The sequence below is a fragment of the Pseudozyma flocculosa genome (genome assembly GCF_000417875.1).
Source record: "Pseudozyma flocculosa PF-1 unplaced genomic scaffold scaffold00004, whole genome shotgun sequence".
NCBI classification, from domain to species: Eukaryota; Fungi; Basidiomycota; class Ustilaginomycetes; order Ustilaginales; family Ustilaginaceae; genus Pseudozyma; species Pseudozyma flocculosa.
The window spans coordinates 217,702-241,223 of record NW_006920872.1 but is presented as its reverse complement, the minus strand read 5'-3'; the positions used below and the strand labels follow the sequence as shown (position 1 = coordinate 241,223).

The 23,522-nt window shown below is 64.3% G+C and overlaps 6 protein-coding genes across 6 annotated transcripts; 3 read left to right on the top strand and 3 right to left on the bottom strand.

Annotated features, from left to right (window-relative positions):
• Nucleotides 1-3,218: 3,218 nt before the first annotated feature.
• PFL1_01593 (uncharacterized protein) lies at nt 3,219-4,148 on the bottom strand (the record flags this gene model as incomplete). Its single annotated transcript, XM_007879103.1, has 3 exons — nt 3,219-3,540; nt 3,653-3,722; nt 3,836-4,148. The coding sequence occupies 3 exons, from the start codon at nt 4,146-4,148 to the stop codon at nt 3,219-3,221; spliced, it is 705 nt and encodes a 234-aa protein (XP_007877294.1).
• A 1,090-nt stretch (nt 4,149-5,238) lies between these two features.
• On the top strand, nt 5,239-9,859 carry PFL1_01592 (uncharacterized protein; the record flags this gene model as incomplete). Its single annotated transcript, XM_007879102.1, has 5 exons — nt 5,239-5,577; nt 5,666-6,987; nt 7,080-7,968; nt 8,088-8,899; nt 8,998-9,859. 5 exons carry the CDS (start codon nt 5,239-5,241, stop codon nt 9,857-9,859), a joined length of 4,224 nt encoding a protein of 1,407 aa, XP_007877293.1.
• Nucleotides 9,860-10,154: 295 nt separating this feature from the next.
• On the bottom strand, nt 10,155-10,946 carry PFL1_01591 (uncharacterized protein; the record flags this gene model as incomplete). Its single annotated transcript, XM_007879101.1, has 3 exons — nt 10,155-10,568; nt 10,671-10,766; nt 10,869-10,946. 3 exons carry the CDS (start codon nt 10,944-10,946, stop codon nt 10,155-10,157), a joined length of 588 nt encoding a protein of 195 aa, XP_007877292.1.
• Nucleotides 10,947-12,174: 1,228 nt separating this feature from the next.
• On the top strand, nt 12,175-13,145 carry PFL1_01590 (uncharacterized protein; the record flags this gene model as incomplete). The annotated part of the gene is made up of 4 exons (XM_007879100.1): nt 12,175-12,232; nt 12,362-12,412; nt 12,542-12,890; nt 13,046-13,145. The coding sequence occupies 4 exons, from the start codon at nt 12,175-12,177 to the stop codon at nt 13,143-13,145; spliced, it is 558 nt and encodes a 185-aa protein (XP_007877291.1).
• A 209-nt stretch (nt 13,146-13,354) lies between these two features.
• On the bottom strand, nt 13,355-15,145 carry PFL1_01589 (uncharacterized protein; the record flags this gene model as incomplete). The annotated part of the gene is made up of 5 exons (XM_007879099.1): nt 13,355-13,601; nt 13,711-13,805; nt 13,914-14,238; nt 14,319-14,465; nt 14,568-15,145. 5 exons carry the CDS (start codon nt 15,143-15,145, stop codon nt 13,355-13,357), a joined length of 1,392 nt encoding a protein of 463 aa, XP_007877290.1.
• A 6,196-nt stretch (nt 15,146-21,341) lies between these two features.
• On the top strand, nt 21,342-23,331 carry PFL1_01588 (uncharacterized protein; the record flags this gene model as incomplete). The annotated part of the gene is made up of 3 exons (XM_007879098.1): nt 21,342-21,967; nt 22,143-22,531; nt 22,568-23,331. The coding sequence occupies 3 exons, from the start codon at nt 21,342-21,344 to the stop codon at nt 23,329-23,331; spliced, it is 1,779 nt and encodes a 592-aa protein (XP_007877289.1).
• Nucleotides 23,332-23,522: the final 191 nt, after the last annotated feature.

Here is a 23,522-nt window from a genome sequence, read left to right as displayed (position 1 = left end):
CGACGATGCTGCTGTCTAGCCGCGTCTACTATCGTTAGAGGTCGTCAGGGGTGTCGAGATGAGCCAAGAGCCTTTCCGTTGCCATGCTCGTGGGCGCTATCGATCTTTTGATGGCGGAAAGCTCGTGAGGGAAGCGGAAGGTCCGACGCAGCAGAGGATGCCGAGGCTGCGAGCCGGTCAGCTCCCGGTCGTCGGAGGGTGTTTCGAGCGTGAAGCCAGCCGCGGGTCTAACCGCGGTCAGGAAAGAGGCAAAAGTCGGACGAGGCCGGTTCTTGGGTCTGTTAGAGTCGATGACGGCGAGGTGATGCTGGTGACCGAGGATGCGATGATTGTGGCGACGACGACGACGAGCGGTGGATGGTGGATGATGGGGGGATGGTGTAGATGGAGCGGACAACTGGGTGGACCGAGGTGCCCTATGGCTTGCTTGGTTGCTTGCTTGCTTGCCCGGTCGACATGCAGGGGAAAGGGGAGCCGCCGAGCGAGCGAGAGCCTAGGGCGGGCGGGCGGCCAGGGCGGGCGCTGGGCCAAAATTGCCTGCGCGTGCTGGGCCGGCCGGGCGACCGAAGGCGAGAGAGGTCAGAAGCCCAGGCCAAGCCAGCAGCGCCGCCGGCCTTGGACCCCTGCCTGCTGGTCAGCCAAGCCAACACCAACGACCAAGCAACCAACCTCACGCCTCGGCACGGCGGGCGCTGCTCATGCGCCGCCTGCCATCATGGAAACACAGAGACAGGGGGGAGGCGGACAGGCGGAGAGCAGAGGCAGGCAGGCTGGCAGGCAGGGGCGAACAGGCGAGGACCCTGTCCAGTCTGAACACCGCCAACACCGCCGACGCCGCCAGGCAACGGACGTACGGGGTGTAGCACCTCATCGCACTCGGAGCCAAGCTCGATGGCATGCAATGGCGCTTGCCAGCGGTGACCGACTGACCGGTCCATACGACAGGCCAAAGCCAAGAGCTGCTATGGTGACCGCACGCGCCACACTACTTGCTTGCCACCCGCCGGCGGAGGTGTGGCTCGAAGAGGACGACGACGAAGGCGGCGGCGACGGCGAGCACCACAGACGACCGCCTGGCCTCTCGCGTTTCGAGGGCGAGCGCCGTCGCTACGTACTAGCTCTGCCTGGCATTGATCGCCATCTCTGCCTCGTTTCGATCCTCGCCCTCGGCCTATTCAGCGCCAGGTGGGAGCGCGCGTCCGTGCGTGCTGCCGTCCCAGAACAAGGGGCGATTCATCATCGTACGTCCTCTTCGAGCGAGCCAGGCTAGGAAGGGGCATCGTTGCCGGTGTCGAGGGTCCGCTCCAGTACGTACGTACAACGTTCTTTAGCTAGCTAGAGCGCGGCCCCTGCCCACCTTGCTTGCGTGCTTGCGTTTGGCGACTGGACTGGCGCCGATGAATGGACCGAGCGAGGCAGGAGAAGGTGGCGCCAGTCATCATCATCTCGCAGTCGACCAGCCCCTGAACCGCTCTTCTGGCACACCTGGGCGCAGCAAGACCGGGCACGAGGACCGGAACCCGATCCCGGCCCCTCGATGCTTCAGCAGGATGGCGAGGGGCATCCATATGGCGATTCGAGGGTATTCAGGGGGAACTGTGCGTTTGGAGCCGGCCTCGATGGCGGCGAGATGTCGCTCTCGATGCCGCGGCCAAGAGGCTAGGGCATGCCTGCCATATGGGTGCAGCGGGGGTCCGTGACCGTACGTCCCCTTCCGACCCCTGAACGGAAGTTTTCTTCGCGTTCCGTCGTGGCCGGTCGGCCGACCCTCCCTCGGCCTGGCGCCTTCGCCTCGCCGGTGGCGCCGCCGCCTCGTTCCACGGCTGCTCTTTGTCCCATCCATCCCTTCGTGAGGCGACGATGTTGCGTTCGTTCGTCGAGGCTGGACCCTGATCCGCTCGGCCTTCCTCGAAAAGGGAAGATCGAAGAGCAAGCTTGCAAGCTCAGGGCTAGGAGAGGCTGCGCGGCGGTCGTCTAGGTGGAAAAGCCTCGCCTCACCTTTCCTCTTTCGACCTCGCTCTTCGTGTTCAGCAGGCCCCCTCTCTGACATGGCGAGCAACCTGCCTCCAGCTCCGACAGCTGGTTACAGTCACCATGATCCGACTGACGGATGAGACGAGGTGGATGGTGGCGTCGAGAGCGGTACGTACGGTACGGTCTCGGCCTCTCCCTGCCTCTCTCTTCTCTGATCTCTTCTGATGGCGCGCGGTTCGGGCTGTTGAACGAGCTTCCTCTGGCCAACTGCCGGTGCGTGCCAGGCCAGGCAAAGCCTCTCCGCCCGACCGACCAACCAACCGACCGACCGCCCGCCTGACCGACCGCCCGCCTAAATTGCCCGCCTGCTGGCCGGCATGAAAAGGCGGGCGCGCTGGATGGATAGGCCAGGGCCTAGGCCAGCCTTGCTTAGGGTCAGGTAGGGCGATGTTTGGCAGCAAGCGAGCCAGCCGAACATCGTCCCTGCAGCTGAGCCCCCCGAAGCTCGCAACTTTTTTGGCTCCCTGGAGGACCTCGTTCGGCCTGGCATCTTGACGAAAGCAAGCCAGGTAGACCAAAGGTCATCGCCACGACACCTACTCTGCAACCTCTGCTCTCGTTTGGCTTTGCCGTCATCGTGTCAATCCGGGCAGAGTATGGGCGGGTGAGCGGGCACGGAAATGAGGAAACAGCATGGCGGCGGTTGAGACGGAGCTGAGCTGCTAGACCGCGCACGAAGGGGCCGATCCGGCCCGACCGCCTCGATCTTCTCTTCTTTCGCTGCGCTGCTCTTGATAATCCTCGAGCTTGGTCTGTCGAGGTCGAGGATCGCATCCAGTCTTCTCTCTTCCTCGCGAGCCGATCTGAAGAGCAGGCTGTGTGTAGCAGCAGGTACGGATCGTTCATCGCCCTCGTTGGCCATTCAGCCCGTCAAGGCTCGCCTTCGCTGCTGGAAGACATGGATTCAATAATAGGGCGTGCGTTCAATAGAGAAGTTATACAGTCGGGCTGGTGCTTTGCTTTCATCTGGACTAGGGTCTGCGTTGGTACAATGCGACGGACGGAGAGGGAGGAGAAGGGCGGAAGAGGCGGCAGCTGGCCAAGCAGGGACGAGCTCGTTGGATATCACTGGTGGTCAGCACGCTTCCTGCGGTCGGAGGGGCGCGTTGTGGGCGACGGATCAACGGTCGATTCACGCCCTGTCGCGCCGCGCCGGTGTGCGTTCAGGACGGTCCTTGGCCGACTCAGGACATCATCTTTCCGGCAGGCTGCGAGATGCGCACGCCGGCGGTGGATCCGCTCATCCTCCTGCCAGGGCCACCCTTGCCGAGGACGGCGGGGGCCTCCATCTTGCGCAGCCTGGCCTCCTCGGAGCTCATGCCCTTTTTGCGGCCGTCTTCCCTCTTGCGGCGTCGGTCCTTGTTGGACTCGTCGTCGTCGAGGGGCGGCTGCTGCTGCTGCTGATGCTCCTCGGCCTCGTTGGGGTCCTTTGGTCGAGGATAGTCGGCGGGCGTCCGCATGTGTATGTCGTCGACGTGGTCCTCTGGAGAGGTCGAGGGGGTGGGGCTGAGCGAGCGCGGCGGGGGAGGTCGGACAGGGCGGGAGGTTCGTGGGCTTAGCACGAGGCCGACGACGCTGAAACGAGACGAGAATATCATGCTCCGCAACGGCGACTCACCCCTTGGCGGCGTTGGGCGACTTGATCGGGTTGTTGCCGCTCTGGCTCATGCGGCGGCCGGCGATGCGGACTGGCAAAGACGCATCAGGGCCATCACGGGCAGGTCGTGAGGAGGGCGGTGTGAGCGAGGAGACTCGAGCGGCCATCGCAGCGAAAGGCCGGCCAGCGCGGGGCGGTACTCACTGGCTTTGGGGTGACCGGCGAGGGCGTCCATCTTGGGCGAATAGGAAGGGGCTTTTGGGCGTGGTCTGAGGTGGCTTCTGCGTTGGCAAGCTGATGGCCTGCTGAGGTCGATGGGTCTTGCAGATCGAGGCGGTCGGTGGCCGTCGGTCGGTGGTGATGCTGGAGCGCAGGAGAGGCAAAGGACAGGCGAGAGAGTCGTCGGTGGTGGGGAGCCAGAGGGAGGTCGTCGGACGCTGGAGTCCAGGTGGGTCTTTATATCGCAGGTCGCCTCAAAGACGGCCCAGGCCAGGCCAGGCCAGGCGAAGCTGGCCATGCTAGGTACGGTAGGCTGGCGGGCGGGCGGGACTGAGGTGCACCAAGTTGCCAGGCGGCGTGGCCCGTGTGACGAGAAGCCAAGCCAGGCTAGGCCAAGGCAGGACCGCTGCGACCCAACAAAGGAGCCGCAACGGCAGCATCGCTGGAGCTGAAGCAGAGGCCAGCAAGAGGAAGCCGCCCGCAGCGCCGGCGATGGCGTACGCAGGTCGGCGCCCTCGAGCCTGCCTGTTGCCAGATCCGGCACACAAGCAGGCAGGCAGACACGAAGGCCCCAAGCAAGGCTAGACGGCAGCTGCAACGACGGGAGCCAGGCAGGCTTGCTTGTGTGCTCGCTCGTGCTCTCTCTGCAGCAGATTGGGAGGTGACGAGCAAAGATAAGGTGGGGCTAGGCTGGGCTGGGCTGGGCTGGGCTAAGCGGGCAGGCGGCGAGGCAGAGAGGCAGGCCGGCTAAGCTGCTGGTAGAAGAGGTGGTCGAGGGTCGGGTGACCCGGGCTGGCTGGACCGTTGGGGGGGAGAGAAAGGGCGGCCTGCTGACCCTGCCCGCCCTGGGCCTTCATCTCTTTGGCTGCCTCTGGCCCGCTGTGGTGGAGGCGGGGGGGGTTGACGAGTGGCCCCGCCCAAGCTGCAGCTGCAGCAGCATCGGACAATTTCACGTCCCTCGAGCTTCTGCGGGCCGAGCCGAGGGCAGGCAGCGCCAAAAGTGCGGGGTAACTAGACGCTCGGGCCGACCTACAACGCCGTTTGATTTTAATCGTGCGAGAAATGGAGACCAGAGCTGCAGGCAGGCTTTGAGGGAGCCACGACGGGGCCCTGACCGGCTCGGCCTCGGCTTTCACAGCCGGCCGCCTCTTGTGGCTCTCTGACCGGTGCGTCGGTTGGAATCAGCGCAGCGCAGCGCAGCGCAGAGCTGCCCCGCCAAAGGGCCAACCGCTTGCTGGCTTCTTCCGACGATCCTCCGTTCTCGACGTCCCCTCCCTCGCCATCACCCTTTCATCCACCACCTCCTCCAACGATCTTACCTCGTGGTCCTCTCGATTGCTTCATCCTTCGTCGCCCCTCTGTCGGATAGCTGCGCAGAACCGCCGGCCATGGCAGCCGCAAGCATAGCCCAAGGCCGACCGGCAGCGTCACCCGCTTCGACCTCGGTCACCTGGCACATCCTCAACGCCGAGTCGAGCCACGACCTTACGCAGCCAGGCCGGCAGCAGCAAAGCCACAAGCAGCAGCCCGTGCTCATCTCGTCCCCCCTCTGGCAAAAGCTCGCATCCGCTGCCCCCGCATCTTCGGCTGGCCGCCCGGATGAGCCCACGCCGTCCATCGCCATCTCGATTGCATCCGCCGGTCGAAGCCGCTCAAGGCTCGGCTCAGCACCTGCGCTTCCAGCCCTCACGTGCTGGGCGCAGCAAGATGCTGACTCCACGCAAGGGGTGAGCGCCAGCTCGCAGCAGCCAAGGCCAACCATCGTACCCATCGACTGACACCTTTTCCCTTATCCTCCTCCCCGCGACGCCTCAGCAGGAACACCACGCCAAGCTCCCCGCTGAGGTCGCCAATGCCCTAGGCCTGGGCCGCCTCTCGGCCCGCAGCAGAGAGAACCACCGTCTCGCCATCCAGCGCCATGCGCCCATCGACCTGTCCGTTGCCTACCTGGCGGCCACCTCCGAGTCTGGCTTCGACCTGGCAAACGCCTCCCAGGATGCCGTCGTCGGTCAGCTCGACGGCCGCATCCTCCATCAGGGCGATCTGCTGCGCCTCCGCCTCGACAGCGCTTTTCTCTCGCTCCGCGTCGTCATGACTGAGCCCGTGCTTCAGGGCCGCTTCGATGCTCGGTCTACCCAGGTCCTCGTCACGTTGGACGACGACGACGACAGCCTCGACGCCGACGGGGCCGCCAATGGTGACCTTACCATATCCTCGACGTCCGACCTGGCCACTACGACTGCCTCTTCCGACATGGCAGACGCCGACGACGACGACAGCGACGCTCTCTCCATAGACGAGTCCTATCTCGCCCAGTCCATACTGCAGGATTTCACCTCTGATGCCGCAGAGGCCTTCCTCTCATCGCCTCTTGGGCTGGTATCGCACCAGCAGCAGGTCGCCGGCAGACCCTCACCTCGCAAATCCGACGTGTCCGCCAAGAAGAAGAAGGTGTGCCGCGTTCGCGAGCTGTCGGATCACGGCATCTTGCAAGGCGCCATCGCCGAGTACCGGAAGCACGCCCAGGTCGGTGACGGCCGCGACGGCGGCGAGGTCGACGAGATCGACGATGAGGACGCCGTCGTCCTTAGCGAGAGGGACCTAGCGGCCATCGGTGCCTTCAACGGCGACTGGGCCATTGCAGAACTGGTCGGGCCCGACCAGGCCAGGCTCGTGCGCCTGTTCAGCGGCGCAAACCTGCCCCATGCATCCGGCGGCTCCTCGGCGCGCACGCCGTCAGCCTGGATGTCTCCGATGCTGCGCCAGAACCTCTCCGACTCGGCCTTCAGCCCATCCCCAGCCGGCCAGACCACCATGACCCTGCGACCGCTCGGGGCACGAGCGCCCAGTAGCGGAGGCGAGCCGCGGCCTCCTGTGGCCAAGACGAGCCCGATACCTGTCCCCTTTGCGGATAGCCTCACCATTGCGCGGGTGGCGAGCCCCTTCAGCGTCGACCGAGCCTATCAGGGCCTCTTCTTGGAGGCGCTGAGGACGTACTTCGAAGGACGGCAGCGGATCTGCAAGCAGGGCGACGTCATTGCGGTCGCCATCGAGGCTGGCAAGGCGCGCTTCGTGCGCAAAGAGGGGGACCAGGCAGCCGCCTCGGATGCGGCCATGGAGGACATTCACGAACTCAGGTGCGTGCGCCACTGGGCGATTTGTCACTCTTTGAGACCTTGGAGAGCCCGACTGACGTGCTGCGATACCGGCTCACCGTCGACCTCTGCAGGCTGCCTGGCACCGCTGCGCCGCAGAAGACGGCCGTCGTGCACTTCAAAATTACCACGCTCACCAGCGAGCTCATCGTTCCGGCCAAGCCCTCGACGGCCAATGGCCATGGCGGCAAGCATGAGGACGAGGCTTCGATCGCGCTCCGGTCGCAGGCGGGCAAGCTGGGATGCGTGGTGGACCCCAACGTGACCAAGATGGTGCAGACTGGCGTGGAGAAGTGCCGAGTGGCCGACTCTGCCCGCTGGCTCGGCGTCGTCTCCGACACACCAGACCGGCCCGAGGACTCGGCCGAGGCATCCGACGACATCAGCCCGGCCTCCGTACGGTCTGCTCCCTCGCCGCTCACCGCCGTTGGAAGCGCCTACGCCACCGTTCTCGAGCTGCTCAACGCGACGCTGCAGCCAGGGGCGGGCCGGTTCGGGCTGCACCTCTCGGTGCTGCTCAAGGGTGCCCGGGGCTGCGGCAAGCGGACCGTCGCGCGCTGGGTCGCTCAGGCCACCGGAGTTCAGCTGATCGAGATCGACTGCTTCGACCTGGTGTCGGACACCGATGCGAGGACCGAGGGCACGCTGCGGGCCAGGTTTGACAAGGCGGCCGACTGCGCACCTGCCATTCTGCTGCTGCGCAACATCGACGCTCTGGCGCGAAAGAGCCAGGCGCTGGAAACGGGCCAGGAGCCTGCCATGGCCACGGTCCTGCAGAAGTGTGTCGAGGAGCTCCGCGCCGCGACCTCGGGCTTGCCTGCCAAGAACGACGCTGGCGGCGATGGGGCGGCTGTGGCGAGTCCGTCACCTGCGATGCCCGTCGCAGTGTTCGGCACCACGAGCGACCCGGACAAGTGCCCGACGGGGGTGCTGGGATGCTTCAAGCACGAGATCGCCTTCCAGGTAAGTGCCGCCGTCTTTTGCATCTTCGGCCCCCTCCTTTTCTCCCTCATTCGACGCACGCGATCCGCTGACCCGGGCCAATCAACGATCGAACCTCCCCGTTGTGCACCTGTGTACAGGCTCCGAACGAGGCGGAGCGACTGCAGATGCTGCAGATTGCCCTCGACCGGGTGGCGCTGAGCCCGGACGTCGACCTCAAGAACCTTGCCACGCAGACGGCTGCCCTGGTCGCTGCCGACCTGGTCAACCTTGTCTCGCGCGCCAAGCTGGCCTCGGTCTCTCGCATCCGCAAGGAGATCGGCGATCGCCACGATGTGCGCGACGTCGACCTCGTCCTCTCGGGCGTGGTTCTGACGGGGTCCGACTTTGAGCAGGCTCTCAACAAGGCGCGGTCGAGCTACAGCGAGAGCATCGGCGCTCCCAAGATCCCTAACGTCACCTGGGACGACGTTGGGGGCCTGGCGAGCGTCAAGAGCGACATCCTCGACACGATCCAGCTCCCCCTCGAGCACCCTGAGCTCTTCAGCGACGGCCTCAAGAAGCGCAGCGGCATCCTCCTCTACGGTCCGCCGGGAACGGGCAAGACGCTGCTGGCCAAGGCCGTGGCGACGTCGTGCTCGCTCAACTTTTTTTCCGTCAAAGGACCGGAGCTGCTCAACATGTACATCGGCGAGTCCGAGGCCAACGTTCGCCGCGTCTTCCAGCGGGCGAGGGATGCCAAGCCTTGCGTCATCTTCTTTGACGAGCTCGACTCGGTGGCGCCCAAGAGGGGCAATCAGGGCGACTCGGGCGGCGTCATGGACAGGATCGTCAGCCAGCTGCTGGCCGAGCTGGATGGCATGGCCGGCAGTTCCGAGGGCACGGACGTGTTTGTCATCGGCGCCACCAACCGACCGGATCTGCTGGACCCGGCGCTGCTGCGTCCCGGAAGGTGAGTCGGCAACGGATCGACAATTGTGCACGACGAAGCTGAGAGACGACAGTGTGCTGAGCCTCCATGGTTCTCTTGTTTTCGTTTCGTGCGAACAGGTTCGATCGGATGCTCTACCTCTCGGTGTCCGAGACGCACGCTGCGCAGCTCAACATCCTGCAGGCGCTGACGCGCAAGTTCAAGCTCGACTCGGACCTCGATGACCTCGGGGTGATTGCGGAGCAGTGTCCGTTCAACCTGACGGGCGCCGACTTTTACGCCCTGTGCTCGGATGCGATGCTCAAGGCCATGACGCGCAAGGCGTCCGAGATTGACGAGACGATCGCCAAGATCAATGCGACGCCCGGCGCCAAGACGCACCCGCACCCGCTGACGCCGCAGTACTATCTGGCCGAGATGGCGACGCAGGACGAGATCGAGGTCAAGGTGGGCCGGAGGGACTTTGAGGGCGCACTGAGGGAGCTCGTACCCAGCGTCAGCGAGCAGGAGATGGCGCACTACCGGCAGGTCCAGGCCAAGTTTTCGGCACCCAAGAAGGAGGACGAGATGGACGGGTCAGACTTGGCAAAGAGGGTGGGCGGCGACGTCCAGGGACCGACGCTGGTGCTGCCGCAGGAAAAGGAGAGGGAGAGGAGGCTGTCGACGCCATCTCCGTCGTCGCCGCAGCAGCAGCACCAGGGCGGCAAGCCGAGCAGTCCCAGCAGGCTGCCGGTCAGGAAGCCTAGCGCGGCCACCCCAGCGAATGGCAGCGGAGCCAGCGGGGCCAGCGGGGCCAACGGGGTCAATGGTAGCGGCCAGAGCGACGAGGCAACGTCGGGCCGTAACTCGAGGCTCGGAACGAGAGAGGGCGACGCATCTCCCTCGCCCGGCGGCAAGGGCAAGGGAAAGGCCAAGGCGAGCGATGAAGACGCGGCAGCCGAGGCACGGACCAGGGCCAAGGGAAAGGGCAGGGCGCAATGAGCGCCTGCGGTAGCCTTTCATCGATAATTCGCAATAGAGCATCATCGACAATCCAGGCGCGGGTGTGCAGAGATGGACGAGGGCGAGGTATCAATTGACGGATGTCGGGACAAGTGGGAGGCCCTAAGTAGATACAGAGAAGGCGGCTAAAACGTGGAAGGAACGGTGCGGCGACCGATGGTATCAAGATGTCGTGGAAGGGGACCGTTTTGTCTTCCTCTCCTCCAGCAGCGCCCAGGGGCACGACTCCGCCCGCTGCGGCCTCTTTGGCGCAGAGAACTCGGCCGCCGCACACCTAGAAGGCGGGCTGGGGGTTGGTGGCAGGGTGAGAGGGCGTAGCGGCATAGGTGGCGGGGTGGTCCTGACCGACGGTGCCGTTCGTCATGCCTGCGCCGGTGCCAGTGCCGGTGGCGGTACCATTGGCGCCGTGGATGCCGACGGGCTGAACGTGTTCGTTCTGGCCCATGGGGTTGTGGGACACGGCGGCCGTCGAGAGGAGCTGGCTCTTTTTGTCGGAGCGGATGTGGTCGTTGGAGGCCTTTGCGTGGTGGGCCTGCTCGACGCGGTGCTGCGTGTCCTCGAGGTGGCCGTGGTGCTGGGCGAGGGCCTTTTCGGCATTGTTGATGCGCATCCGCGCCTCGTCAATGTGTCGCACCGACTCGTTGTGCTTGGTCGTCGCCTTGTCCAGCTTGGCCTGCGTCTTGTGCTCCTACGCGGCGGTGCGACCCAGTATCCAGGATCAAGGCGGATGAGGGATCGGTGTGAGCAGGCAAGCACCGGTGAGGCCAACGACGGACAGGTGGCAACTCACTGCCTTGACGCTCTTTTCGAGCTCCTTTTGCGCCTTTTCCTTTTCCTTGACCAGCTTCGTCTCCTTCTTGGTGTCCTTGCTGAGCGCCTTTTCAGCCTGTGCAGTGCGAGATTGGGCCCCCCCAACATGTGAGTGCGCATCATGGAGTCAGCGAGACAGGCCACGCGAGGGGCAGAGAGGAGCAGGGAGGCGACGCACCTGGTGCACTGCCTTGTCGTCGGCCTTTTCCTGCTTGTGCAGCATCTTCTCCTCCTTCTTGATAACCTTGCTGTCCATGATGGGCGGTCGTTTTGGTTGGTTCGTCAGTGGTGAGTGGGTCGCGCAGAGGGTGGTGGAAGATGGATGGTGTGATGGTGTCTGACCGGCTAGAGGAAGCGACGAAAGGCTGGGTTTATATGTCTGTCTGTCCCTTTGCTCGAGCTCGTCAGGAACGACCGACCAGCTCACGCCAAAGCTGCTGCGTCACACTCTGAGACGACAGCTCAGCTGGCTTCACGAGAGGGGCCGTCGTTGTCGTCATGCGAAGCCAGGGCGGGGGTGGCCCACTTCTATTCTGGTGGCGGCAGCGTGTAGCGGCGGGGGGGCAGCGCTGCTCGCTGAGATGCCAAATTTAGAGCTCAACAATGAGGTCATTGAACCCGTCTTGCCGCCGGGTCGCGACCCCCATTATTGCTCCACCCACGTTGCGTTGCGTTGCGCTGCGCTGCTGCTCAGCCCGCTGCTCGTGTCATCAGCCCTATGCTGGCCTGGCTGCGACATCGACGCCAGAAGGCTATGCACGGCCAGCCTAGGGTTCAGGGCTCAACGTCGACCTGCCTACCTGTTGGCTTGCTGTGCCTGGCCTGGCCTCGCGGGGTGCCAAAAGCAAACGCCGCCGGGAAAAGCCACCACCGGATCGCCACCATAACCCCGTAGCTTCGCCCCGGACGCCGAACGGTCAGTCGGTCGGCACGTCGGTCGGTACGGTGTTGCGTTGTCGTCGATTCTTGATCACCATCATCATCTCGTCAAACCGAGGCGAAAGCGTGTGGCTGTGTTCATCTGTCGGATACACAGCCCAGGGAGGGCGGTGGCGATGACGTCGATGCGGAGCTGGCGAGAAATGGCGAGGACCGGCCCGATCCCATTTCCCGATTGACTGATTCGGTGCCGTGAGTCGCGTCGCGTAGATGGACGCGCACCGAAGCGCCGTCGTCGGTCAGATTGGAGTAGAGAAACGGCACTTTGCGCCGCGCCGCGCCGCGCCCTTCGTTGCGCCAGCCTGTGGCCCCGTCGAAGTTGAGCCTGCACAAAGGGGTGGGCCGAGAAGCCAAGCAAGCAGGCAAGCCGACGAGACACCCGCACCCTTGACGGCCTATCCTTCTCGTCCAACACCCAGCACCAGCACCGCACCGCACCGCACCGCACCGCACCACACAGCGCCGCACAGCGCCGCACCACCACAACCCCAACCCCCACCACTTTCCCTCAACGACACCGCCGCCGCCAGCTCGCACAACCGACCATGTCCATCGTCCACCTACAAGCCATCGACATCCTCAACGCCGAGGCAAAGTTCTCTGGTCAGTGCTCGGTCCCGGCGCCCCCGCACACTCGCATCTGCGCATTGCTGCCACAACTGCAAGTTTGTTCGGTGTGACTAATGGCGATCGTCTTTCTCCCCCTCTCTCCCCGTCTCTGTGCTCTTGCAGACCCGTATATCTTCAAAATCACATTCGAGTGCATCGCACCATTGGAAGATGGTGAGTTCGTCCCTCCCCGGGTCGGTGGGGTCGACGATCGACTGGGCGCTCTTCCTTTTATTCCAGCTTGCTGAAAGCTCCTCCTGGCTCGATCCCGCCTCCTCCCTCTTTCCTCATCGACGGTACCAGACATCGAGTGGAAGCTAATCTACGTCGGCTCGGCCGAATCCGAGTCGTACGACCAGGAGCTCGACAACTGCATGGTGGGGCCGGTACCCGTCGGCGTCAACTCGTTCGAGTTTGAGGCGGCCGCACCTTCGCCCGACAAGATCCCGGCCTCGGACCTGCTCGGCGTCACCGTCATCCTCCTCACCGCGTCGTACAAGGACGCCGAATTTATCCGCGTCGGATACTACGTCAACAACGCCTACGAGACCGAGGAGCTGCGCGAGAACCCGCCGGAGCAGGTCGACCTCTCCAAGGTCAGGAGAGAGGTCCTCGTCAGCAAGCCCAGAGTCACGCGCTTCAACATCAAGTGGTGAGTTCCGTGGGGCGTTCCCCGTTGCGCATGCAGATGCAGAGAGAGGGGGAGGAGAGAGAGAGAGAGGTCCGGCAGGCAAGCTGCCGCCGAAGCGCATATGGCTGATTCCGGACTTGTTTGACTTACGCTCAACCGTGCCCCTGACATCGCAGGGACTCGGACGACAAGGCCGCATCTTCTGCCACCAACCCGGCCGCGGCGGCACCAGCAGCGTCAGAGTCCAACTCTCTCTCGTCTGTGCCCGTCTCGTAGGCCTCACTCGCGCCCGGACAGCACACGAGATCCAATCAAGCCCAACCCCCACCACGGCCGCTCTAGAACTGTATACCACCCAGCCCCAACGTCCTTCCATTCGAGCGTCAGGTCCGCATCTCTCAGGTATCCCCGAATAGCACGTCACACTCCACTGTCCCCTTCCATCCTCTCCGTCCGTCATCGTCTTCGGTTCGCCGCGAAGCCCACTAGACAGCGACGACGCCGAACCCTCGCAGCATCTCGTCGATGCGCAGCGGGTCGGCAATTTTGGACGGCTGGCGGTAGCCGAAAAAGTCGGCCAGCGGGTCAAAGTGCGTCCGCCCCAGGGATCCGCCCAGGTACCCGTTTTCGCCCAGCCAGTCGTGGATGGCGGGCACGCTGTTGAGGCTGTTGAAGTGGATCGCCTCGGAGCGGTTCTCGAAGCTCGACTCGAGCATGTAGGCCAGGTGCCGGCTGGTTCGACACGGCACGAGATCGAGAGCGAGAGTGGGTCGGCGGCGAGGTTCGGGTCAGCGTCCCTCTTGATGCAGGAGGGTGGGGCAGGAAAAGGTCGTCGACTCACTGCGTCAGGGCCGTGTGCAGGCTCCAGTTGGTGGCTAGCGTCGTGAACAGCGACACTGCCTCGGCGGGCGTCTTGTCGTAGCCAGCGAATAGCGCCTGGGTCGATGACAACGGAGGGGGCATCGGGATGCGGCAAGACGCAGAAAGATCCGTCAACGACACGTGCCATTACCGGTCGATCCTCGGCAGGCAGGTCAAACTCACCGGATTGGCGAGGAGGCCACGCGCGCTCATGGCTCCGCTCGCACCGGTCCGGCGCCTCCATTCGATCGCCTCGTCGAGCGTCCAGACGTCGCCGTTGGCCACGCACGGCACCAGGCCTCCGCTTCCGCCATCGGCGAACTGAGCTGCGGCGCCGCCCTTGGAACCCCGCGAGGTGCGGAAGCCGCACGAGTTGGCAGCGTCGACGGCGAACTTGATCGCGTCCAGATTGACTGGATGCGTCGAGGCCTGGTGCCGCGTGCGTCCGTGGATCGTCAGGATCGAGGCGCCGGCGTGGAGCGCTGTCCGCACCAGCTGGTCTGTCAGCCTGGGTGAGGGAGAAGGAGAGAGATGAGGTGAAAGATGAGCATGGAACGTGCGACATGTGAGGTGGCGCTGGTCACTCACTGCAAGTCCTCATCGACACGGATCTTGACGCTGACGCAAAAGTCTTCGCCGAGCCTCGCCTTGACAGCTCTGACCATGTCTCGTACAATCTCGGGCTTCCGCAGCAGATAGCAGCCAAGCTCCTCATCGTAAGCCCACTTCTGCGGGCTTAAGGAAGGGCGTGAGAGAGGAGTGGTGAGAGAAAGGCCCGGTCAGCCGCAGTAGGCGCGCCGCAGAGGCGTTCCAGAGGGTCAAAGGGTCATTACCTACCATCCGCAGTTGAGGTCGACGCCATCGACGGTGTTGGCCACGAGCTCGCAGGCGTCGGCGAGGGGTTTGGGCGTGCTCGAGGCGAACTGCGTCACCACTGCGCCCCTGACGCGGATCCTCTTGCTGCGCGCCTTCGCCTCGTCGGCCGCAGCCTCTCTGCGCTGCTCGCCGCTCGTCATGCCGTCGCCATCAGCCTCTCTGCTCTTGCCCTTGTGCTCGAGCAGGCGCTGTGCGCTGGCGCTCGCCTCTGCGACACCCGGGGTGAGGTCGTAGGTGCCTCTTTCCCACTGGTTTGTCGACATTTCGGCGTCGCGCGCGCCCTGGCTCCTGCTAAACTCCTTTGCGAGGATCATGGGGGTGAAGTTGATGTGGGAGTCGTAGCGGGATACGAGTGCGCGAAAGGGGAGTTTAGAGTAGCGGACCATGGGCGCGCACACGTTGAGGCCGGGAAAGGCGGTGAGGAGGTGGTGCGGTGCCAGCGCCAGCGCCTCGGGGTCGTAGCTGGGCGTGCTGGGCCCGGCCTCGGCCTGGACATCGCCGTACTGAACGACGTCGTCGTGGTACGGTGTGATGGCCATCGCTGCAGGATCGATGATGGGAAGATGGCAGCCGTTGGTTGAGGGTCCTGTCGTGGAGAGCGGGCAGCAGGCTGAGGGCACAAAGAGGATAAGGTGGAGGAATGATGTCGAGGCGAAGGTTCACCCGCGAGTTCGAAGAAGCCGTAGCTGCTGCCCGACAGCCAGCAACAAAAGTCCGGGCGCAGATAAAGTCCGACTTCCGAGATCGTAGTCTGGCACCCCAAATTCTCGCACGAATGAAGGTACCCTTCCGCCCTCGCCGCCAAGCATCCGCCGCCGCCGCCGCCGCCTTCGCCGCCACGGTGGCGCCTTCTTTCACGGCGAGGCTCGCCAACGGCCAGTCGAGCCCGACACGCGGTGCGGCGTCTCGAAGCTGCCTGGAGCATGACCGACACGCACGCCCGCCTGCTCGCTGCACGCGAGAGGCCGAGGTCGAACCATGGCTGCGACGCCCACATTCGACAGCCACACCAGGTCCACGGCCAGCAAGCATCGTGGTGCCGGTGACAGACGAGCATCAGTTGGGCCAAGGTTTGCAAGTGCAGGCGAGCGCCGCCGCGACACGCCCCCAATTGCTACTGCCATCTCAATCCCAATCTCTGATTCCAAGACCAAGATTGCTGACGTACACACATCCGCCCATGCCGTGCTCTTGTCATTGGTTCGTCGACTCTGCTGCACTCGAGTTCGCGCGAGCTGCACGGCCTGCCTGGCCTGCCTGAGCGACCTGACGACCAAGCAGCTCGAGCCAGTCGACTTGTCTGCCTGCTGGGCGCTGCGCTGATTTGCCTTGCTTTGCATTGCGACGCCGCGCCGTGCCTTGCACCATCATGCCCCCTTTGACGATGCTCGTTGCCAGCTCCGCTCAGCGACAGCGGGCGGCGGAGAACCCGAAGCCGAACCCGAGAGCAAGGGAGAGTGGGCAAGGCAAAGGCAGGGCAGGGCAAGGCGAGGCGAGGCGCGGCGAGGCGAGGCAGAGGCAATGCACAGGCAAGACCGGGCCAAAAGCAGCCCAGTACTGCCTGCGTGCGGGCGAGCCTTTGCCGCGCTTCCGTCTCCGCGAGCTGCTGCTGCTGCCACGTCTCGTCGAGCAATGCTTCCGACGTGTGCAGCGCAGTGCAGTGCAGCTAGGCGATACGGGAGCAGCGCGTCCAGCGGCGGCGGCGGAAGCAGAAGCAGCAGTCGAGCGTGTAGGACGTGGTGCTGCCCTTGTACCCGCACCCACAGCCGCCAGGAGTGCGAGCAGGCGAGACCTTGTTCCGTTCAGCCTATCATCTTGGGCCGCTGGCCGCCCTCGCTGGACATCAACATGGAACGCAGCGGTTAGGCTCGAGCCGCTCACAAGCTGCGCCTCTCCGGTATCGTCCGTGCCTGGCCGATATCGCCTAGCTTGTCGACGTCTTGTTTTGCTCTAAGTCTCGCTCCTGTTGCTTTGAGCCGCGGCTCGATCGTCGATGCTACCAGGGCTAGCTACATCTTCGCTTGATCAAGATGTCCCGCCCGGTTGAACCCCCTCGAACCATGGTGACCTCATCGGAGCGGATTGCGACTGCGGGGCGAGGGTGTTGGCCCCGGGAGCGGACACGGCTCCGACAAACGTGCAGCCACGGTGCGGCAGGTCGTCGTCCTTGCCTTGCTTCGTCTCCGGATGCGAGCCGAAGGGTGGGCTACGGGACGTGTTGTCTGGTTTCCGGGACAACGAAGAGAGCAGCCGACTTCGAGCGGCAGCGTCCCGCTCACGACGAGCTGCCGCGTAGGTAGTCTGGCACAGGAGCTCTTCGAGCCATGTTTGGGGGCAGGGCCATGTGATGTGATTGCACTTGTAGCTGCACAGGATGCCTGCCAGGTCTGTTGACGAGAGGCTCCGGAGGCAGGGCAATCGGGCGGAGCGCCGGACGCTGCCGTACGTACAGTTGATGTACATTGGTTGCTGCGCTGGCCGTAGCGAAGCAGCGAAAACCAAACCCCGACCAGCTGCCCTGTTCCATGATTCGTGACTCCGCCGCCGTCGAGCAGCGCACCGCACCGTACAGTGCCGCACGGCACCGCGCCGAGCCCCCAGCCAGACCTGATTGTGCACGCCAGCTGCGTGCGGGGTCCGGAACCCGACCGCGTGGTCCGCTTCGCCAACCCAGGCTGCCCTGCCTCGGTCGAAGCACCAGAGGACGAGAGACGTAGGCGTGCGGACGAGGTGCGAACGTGCTCTAGACAGACGAGCGCTGCGATTTCTGAAAGTCCAGACACCAAGACGATGCGGCCAGAGAAGGGTGGCGAAGCAGCAGAGGGAGGGTAGAGGGGGCCAGGAAGCGTACGTCGACCTGAGCCTGGACCACCCTCGTTCCTTAGACACGCACGCGGTCCTCTGGTGGCCTCGAGGCAAGGCCGGCGAGGAAGACGGGCGGCCGGGCAAAGGGGCGTACGAATTCATGCCTCGTACCATGGTCCATCCATCTGCGGTTTAGCGTTTGCTGCTGGCTCGTTGCGCCGCGCATCGCAGCAAACACGCTACAGTAAGAGGCCAGGCAGGCTGGGGCCGCGGCCCGATCCGAAGCCGAACGCTGCGGGGGGGCAACTCTGGGGGTCGAGGGAAGAGCTCGCCTACGTGCGTGTTGTTTTTCCTCCTGATCATCCCTTCATGCTCGCCTTGCTTTTGAGTTCCAAACCATGACGGCGACGCCGGCGCGGTGGTCGTGGCTTTGGAACCTGAGTCGGGATCTGATCTAAGATGGAGGGTCAAGGCGGTGGGCGGCCCACGGCAGGGGTGCCTGCCCCGCACTCTCGTCGTTGCAAGCGAGGCCAGCAGGACAAGCTAAAGAGCTAGGCCGCGGGGGTTGCAGCGCTCCAGGTCCTTAGCCTGGGCTCTCCATCTCAGTCTGCCCTGTCCTGCCCTGTCCTGCCCTAACCTGTCCGGGCTCGTGTCTGACGACCATAAGGCGGTTTCAGAAAAACGTGCTCCACCTGCACCCGGGGCCAGCTCATGCGCTGTCACGGTTGGAGACTGCTCATCTGCCCTCTGCCCTTCCGCTACAGTACCTGCCTGCCTCTTTGTCTGCCTGCCAGGCTAGGCTACCCCGGCCGCGGGCGGCAGCTGCGCTCGCCTTCTGTGTTCGGGAGAGGCGCGTCTTCGGCCATATGCCGGCCGTGGATGCATCCGAACCACGTTGGACTCTTCCCTCGGATGACTTCCGAACGCAGGCAAACCAGCGGCAAGGTCCGGCGCCCACTGCCCTGGAGCGCCTCGACCGAACGACCGACCAACCGACCGACAGAGCAAACGACCCAGCATCTATGCCACCTAGCCTGGCCACGCACTGTACGGCGCGCCTGACCGAACCATCGGCCCAAGTTCGGCGGCAGCCGCAGAGATAAGCGCCGATGGCGGCATACGCGAGCTCGAGCTCGACCTTGCTGCTCCCTGCCTGCCTGATTCCCTCGCTGCTCCTCAGCAGATCGGCCCTCGCTCTGGCTCTCCTCGCTCAGAGGCAGGAGACAGTACGTACAAGGGCACGGCGGGCCTTTCCTCTCTCCCTGACGTCGCAGGGCCAGTGAAGAGTTTAGCCACGTGGTAGAGAAACAGGCCTGAAGCAGGTATGCACTGTAGACCGACCGGCCGCCTGGACAGCCCCACCTTGCTTGTCTCTTCGACTTCCATCGCGCCGCACTTCCCTTCTGCCTGGCCTCTTTACCCCTCGTCGCCAACCGAGACCACGAGAGCAACGTAACGCGTGGTGTCGCTCCAGCCAGAGGTGTCGTTCTGCAACCTTTTTGTGTGCCTGCGCTAGGCTGTTTCCAGCCGGCCTCCAAGTTCTGGACCGCGATGCAGAGCAGGGCATGACAGCGCAGGGCAGAGCAGGGCAGAGCAGGGCAGAGCAGGGCAGAGCAGGGCAGAGCAGGGCAGAGCAGGGCAGAGCAGGGCAGAGCAGGGCAGAGCAGGGCAGAGCAGGGCAGAGCAAAGGAGAAAGGAGAAAGGAGAAAGGAGAAAGGAGAAAGGAGAAAGGACAAGGCCTACTACTGCTCCTGTCTCTGTCTGGGGAAAAAAAAGGGTAGAGATCGAGGTCGATCCCCCAGCTTCACAGCCTCAAGCCAAGGCTTGGCTCTGTAGATGGTGGGGTTGCCATCGACGTAAGAGGTATCGGCGCTCACGACCCGTAGAGCCCTGCCTGCGAGCCCGAGCCGAAGCCGACTCCGACGTTAGCCCCTCGCTCGCTCGCGGTGCGCCCCTGTCTCGTCAAAGGCCAACAACTTTCTCTCCCCGCCAGACATACACCAGCATTGCCAAGCATCGGGGGGACGAGCCTCGCCGTGTACCACACCGTGGGTGGCTCTCTCTCTCCCCTCTGCCCTCTCTTTTCCTCGCCATTCCGATCCTACCGCAACTATCGGCTGCCTGGATGTCATCGACCGGGATGCAAAGCCACGAACCGTTTTTGATCGCCGTTGATAGCGCATCCCTCGTGCGGCGGGCGGGCGGGCGGGCCGTGCATAGCACGAATCGTCGATACGCGAACGGCCCGTCCATGCCGCGCCGCGCCCCGTCACGCAACCCTGGATCGCCCCCCGGGCGGCCGAGCGCTGCCTTTCCACCGCAGCAGCAGTACAGAGTACCGTAGCAGGTAGCTCTCTGACGTGTTCCACTAGGCTCTTCAGGACGTTACCGTCGATAACCGATGAAACGAACGCCTTATCCACCGATGGTAGCCGCAATCCCCAACCTCGCCTCTGTCTCTCGGTATCTTTGTGTGTGGGTCTTCTCGTGGTGGTGGCAGCAGCAGTAGCACAGCCAAGATCGGAAGCTCACGCTGCTAGGCTGGGCAAGGCAGAGAGTAGTGTTTGGGCCTCCGGACGCCGCGCCAAGTCGGAAATGCAAGACAGCGAGCGAGCGAGCGACAACGAGGTCTCCCTGCTTCGGACCCACGGCAGCTACAGGCTCCGCTCGCCCTTGCACCACGTACGACGGACATGGCCGAGCCAGTTCTGCGCTACAGATAGTGTACGTCACGTCACGCTGGCTAGACTGAGAACCTCGTTGGTAGCCTAACGTACTTCGTCGGGGAGAGGGGGGGACCACAGCTTGCAGAGGTGCCGTGGTCGATGCCACGGGATGCAGGCATGATGGGAGCGAGCAAACGAACCAGCGGATGCATTGAACCCATCTCGCAGAGCGTGGCAGATGGGCCGAGTTCGAAGGCGGCGCAGGGCTGAGCAGATGTGAGCGGCGTCGCATGAACGGCGTATGCGCTCTGCATCCTACAGCAGCATCTGCTCCATGGCCGGACGAAGAGGCCGGGATGGCGCCTGGGATGGGGGCTGGTCAAAGGCTAGGGCATCAGGAGGTCAGAGGAGGTTTTGGGGCGGGCCTGTCACACAGGAACAGCGCTCTGACGTTGGTGGTGCTGGACCAGCTGTTGGTCCTGCCTGCTGGTTTGTTTTTTTGAGCTCGCTCGCTACTCGTCGACCCCTCCCCCCTTCCCCCTCATCATGTCTCTCTTCGTGGCTCTGTTTATCCGCATCCCGGCCCGTTCTCTGTGCTTGGTTGCTTGCTTCCTCTTCCTCCTCCTTTCCCTCTCCCTCTCGCCTCTCGCTTCTTTCCTGCCTTCCCTGCAGTCGCGGCTCGCTGCAAGGTCGGGTTTGCTCTCTGTATGTAGCTAGTCGATCATGCCATCCTTCCCGGGACTCGTCTGCAGCAGCAGCTGCGCCGCTCCGAGAGTGACGTTGCGGCAGACTGAACGAGCGAGCGAGAGGGCGTGCGAAGGACAAGCAAGGTGTGAGGGGGGGTCCGAAACGCCGGACTGTTCTCTCCATATAGACCGACCCACCCCTGCTTCGAAGTGGCTTCCAGACGCCCCCTTTTCCTCGACGTCGTTCCGTGCATTGCCCTCCTCCCCATTCCTCAGCCTTCTGCCTGTTGCATCCATTCCCCGCCTCGCCCACATTTCTCGCCAAGCCTGCCTTGTCGACCGTGCTTCTCTCCCCCGCGAACAAAGCATCCCTCTTGGCCTGCATCCCCAAGCCACCTGGCCTTGTTCAACCAAGAAGCCCAGGCTGGCCGCCATAGACCGGCCGTCGACAAGTGTGCGCGAAGCCGGATACCCGCGTTCGGCCAAGAAGCCCCGCGCATCTGCATCCCGTCAGTTGGGCATCGGCTGCCTGGAGAGGCTTTCCGCCGACCTCTGCCGACCAGGACCCTTCGTTCACCATGGAGCCCGGAGGCGACGAAGCTCCCGCGCTTTTACAACTGCCTCCCAACCTCACGGAGCAGTACGTCCAGCAGGACCTCAGCCTGCAGCCTTTCAACAGCAGGGGTAGCGACTCGAGCACGACCAGCTATGCCGCCTCGTCCGAGACGGGCGGGCATACGGACATCAACGACCTGCTCTCGCTCGGGCCCAGCATGTTCGCCCATCCTCCCCACGCCATGGCACCGCACGGGACCCAGGGCAGCAACGCCCAGGTCGACGCCGGCGGCCCGCAGCAGGTAGGCGCCAACCTCTCGATGCTCTACACGACGGCCGAAGCGGCTCGCCAGACGTACAGCCAGATGCTCCAGTCGAGCATCGCGGCCGACAACGCCCATCTCGAGCGGGCCAAGGAGTTCCCCTTCCACCAGCATCACCAGCACCACCACCACCAACAGCATCACCAACACGCGCAGCAGCAGCAGTATCAGGAACAGCAGCGGCGGGCGTCGTCTAGCCGCGGGTCGTTTTCCACGGGCCAGCACGTCCACATGCCGTCCGAGTCGCCGTCTTCCAGCTCGACCCCGACGTCGCCGACGAGCAAGGCAGACCGTGTCAAGGCAGCATGTGTCAAGTGCCGCCGAAGGTGAGCGAGCGATGCACAGCAGAGGGTTCCGCTCGTCAATACAGCCGCCGCGACTCGGTTCGACTGCAGCATCGGCTAGCGCCATCGTCACGTATCCACCGCGTGCTGACGCCGCTCCTGGTCCCCGGCTCCTCGTGCTTTATCACCTGATGCGTTTCTATTGACATCCTAACAGGAAGATCAAGTGCACGGGCGACATGCCCTGCGGCACCTGCCTGCACTTCAAGACGGCCTGCGTCTACGCCGCCGTGTCGCCAGAGGAGAATGCCAAGCTGCGCGAAAAGAAGATGGCGCGCGAGGAAAAGAAGAAGCAGACAGCCGCCGCCGCCCTCGCTGCCGCGGCCCAGGCCAGGGCGCACGCCCAGGGCCTCGCGGCGACCCAAGTCTCGCACGGCCTGCCGGGGAATCTCGTCGTCGGGGGCGGCGGGGCCGGGATGATGCCCGTCTTTCTGCAGCACGTCCCCAACGACGATCCCCTAGCAGCAGCGGCGGGGAGACCGATCGAGGCGCGAGGCGCTGTCGCCGCGGCACCACAACAGCATCAGCAGCAACGACGACATCATGGTGAGACGTCGGCCTCTTGCGGCCTGGCCTCGGCAGCCGGCGATGGCGATGGCGCCAATGCCACGCCGCCGCAAGAGCCCAGCGGCGCAAACGAGGGACCAAGACGGGCTTACGTAGATGTTCCTGGTCCGACAATTCTTCAGCAGTCTGAGAGCCCCGCCACGTCAGAGACGGGCTCGGCCTCGTCTTTATCGTCGCCGTCCGTGGCGTCGACATCGACTTCGTGGAGGCCAAGGCACGGCGGAAGCCTCTCGTTCGAAACAACCACGGCGGCGGCGGCCGGACCGCTCCCTCCTGGCAAAGCACCGTCCAAGCCTCAAATCCCCTGCGCTCCGGTGGCGCTGCAAGCAGCGACGATGCAGGTCCAGCCCTGGTACTCTCGGGAGATGCAAGACGTAATGGCAGCGACGCTCCTGAAGCACGACGACGGCACGCACGATCCGGCGGCGAATAGGGCAAAGGAACGCTCGCAGTCGTGGGACGTGCAGAGCAATTTTAGCGATCCGTGGAGCCCGGCGTCGACGTTCACCACCCTCGTCGGCGGGCCGGTGCAGAGCAGCCCGCTCAGCTTCGTCTCGCACGACGTCGCCGCATCGCTGGCCGCCGCGCCGCTCACCTCGTACGTCCACACGCCGTTGCTAGACCGCATCCGCGACGGTGCCCAGCAGACATCGTGGTCGCCCTCTATGCCGTCGGACGGCTCTCTCCCGGGTTATGCGGGAGAGGCGCTCGAGGCCCTCATCTTGCCCGACGCGATGCTCTCGACGTTGCACGACGGTGTTCAGGTCGACACGGCCTAGTACGCCCACTCCGCCGCGCGTCATCATCTTCCTGGTCGTCGGCTCCCGCCTCTCCCTCTCGCCCTTTCTCTCGTCCGCTCTACTCTTTTGGTCTCTTTCTCTCGATTCCGCCCCCCCCCCNCNCNCNCNCNCNCNCNCNCGCGCGTCGTCGTCTCGTCTCGCGTCGTCGTCGTCCGTCCGTACCGTACCGT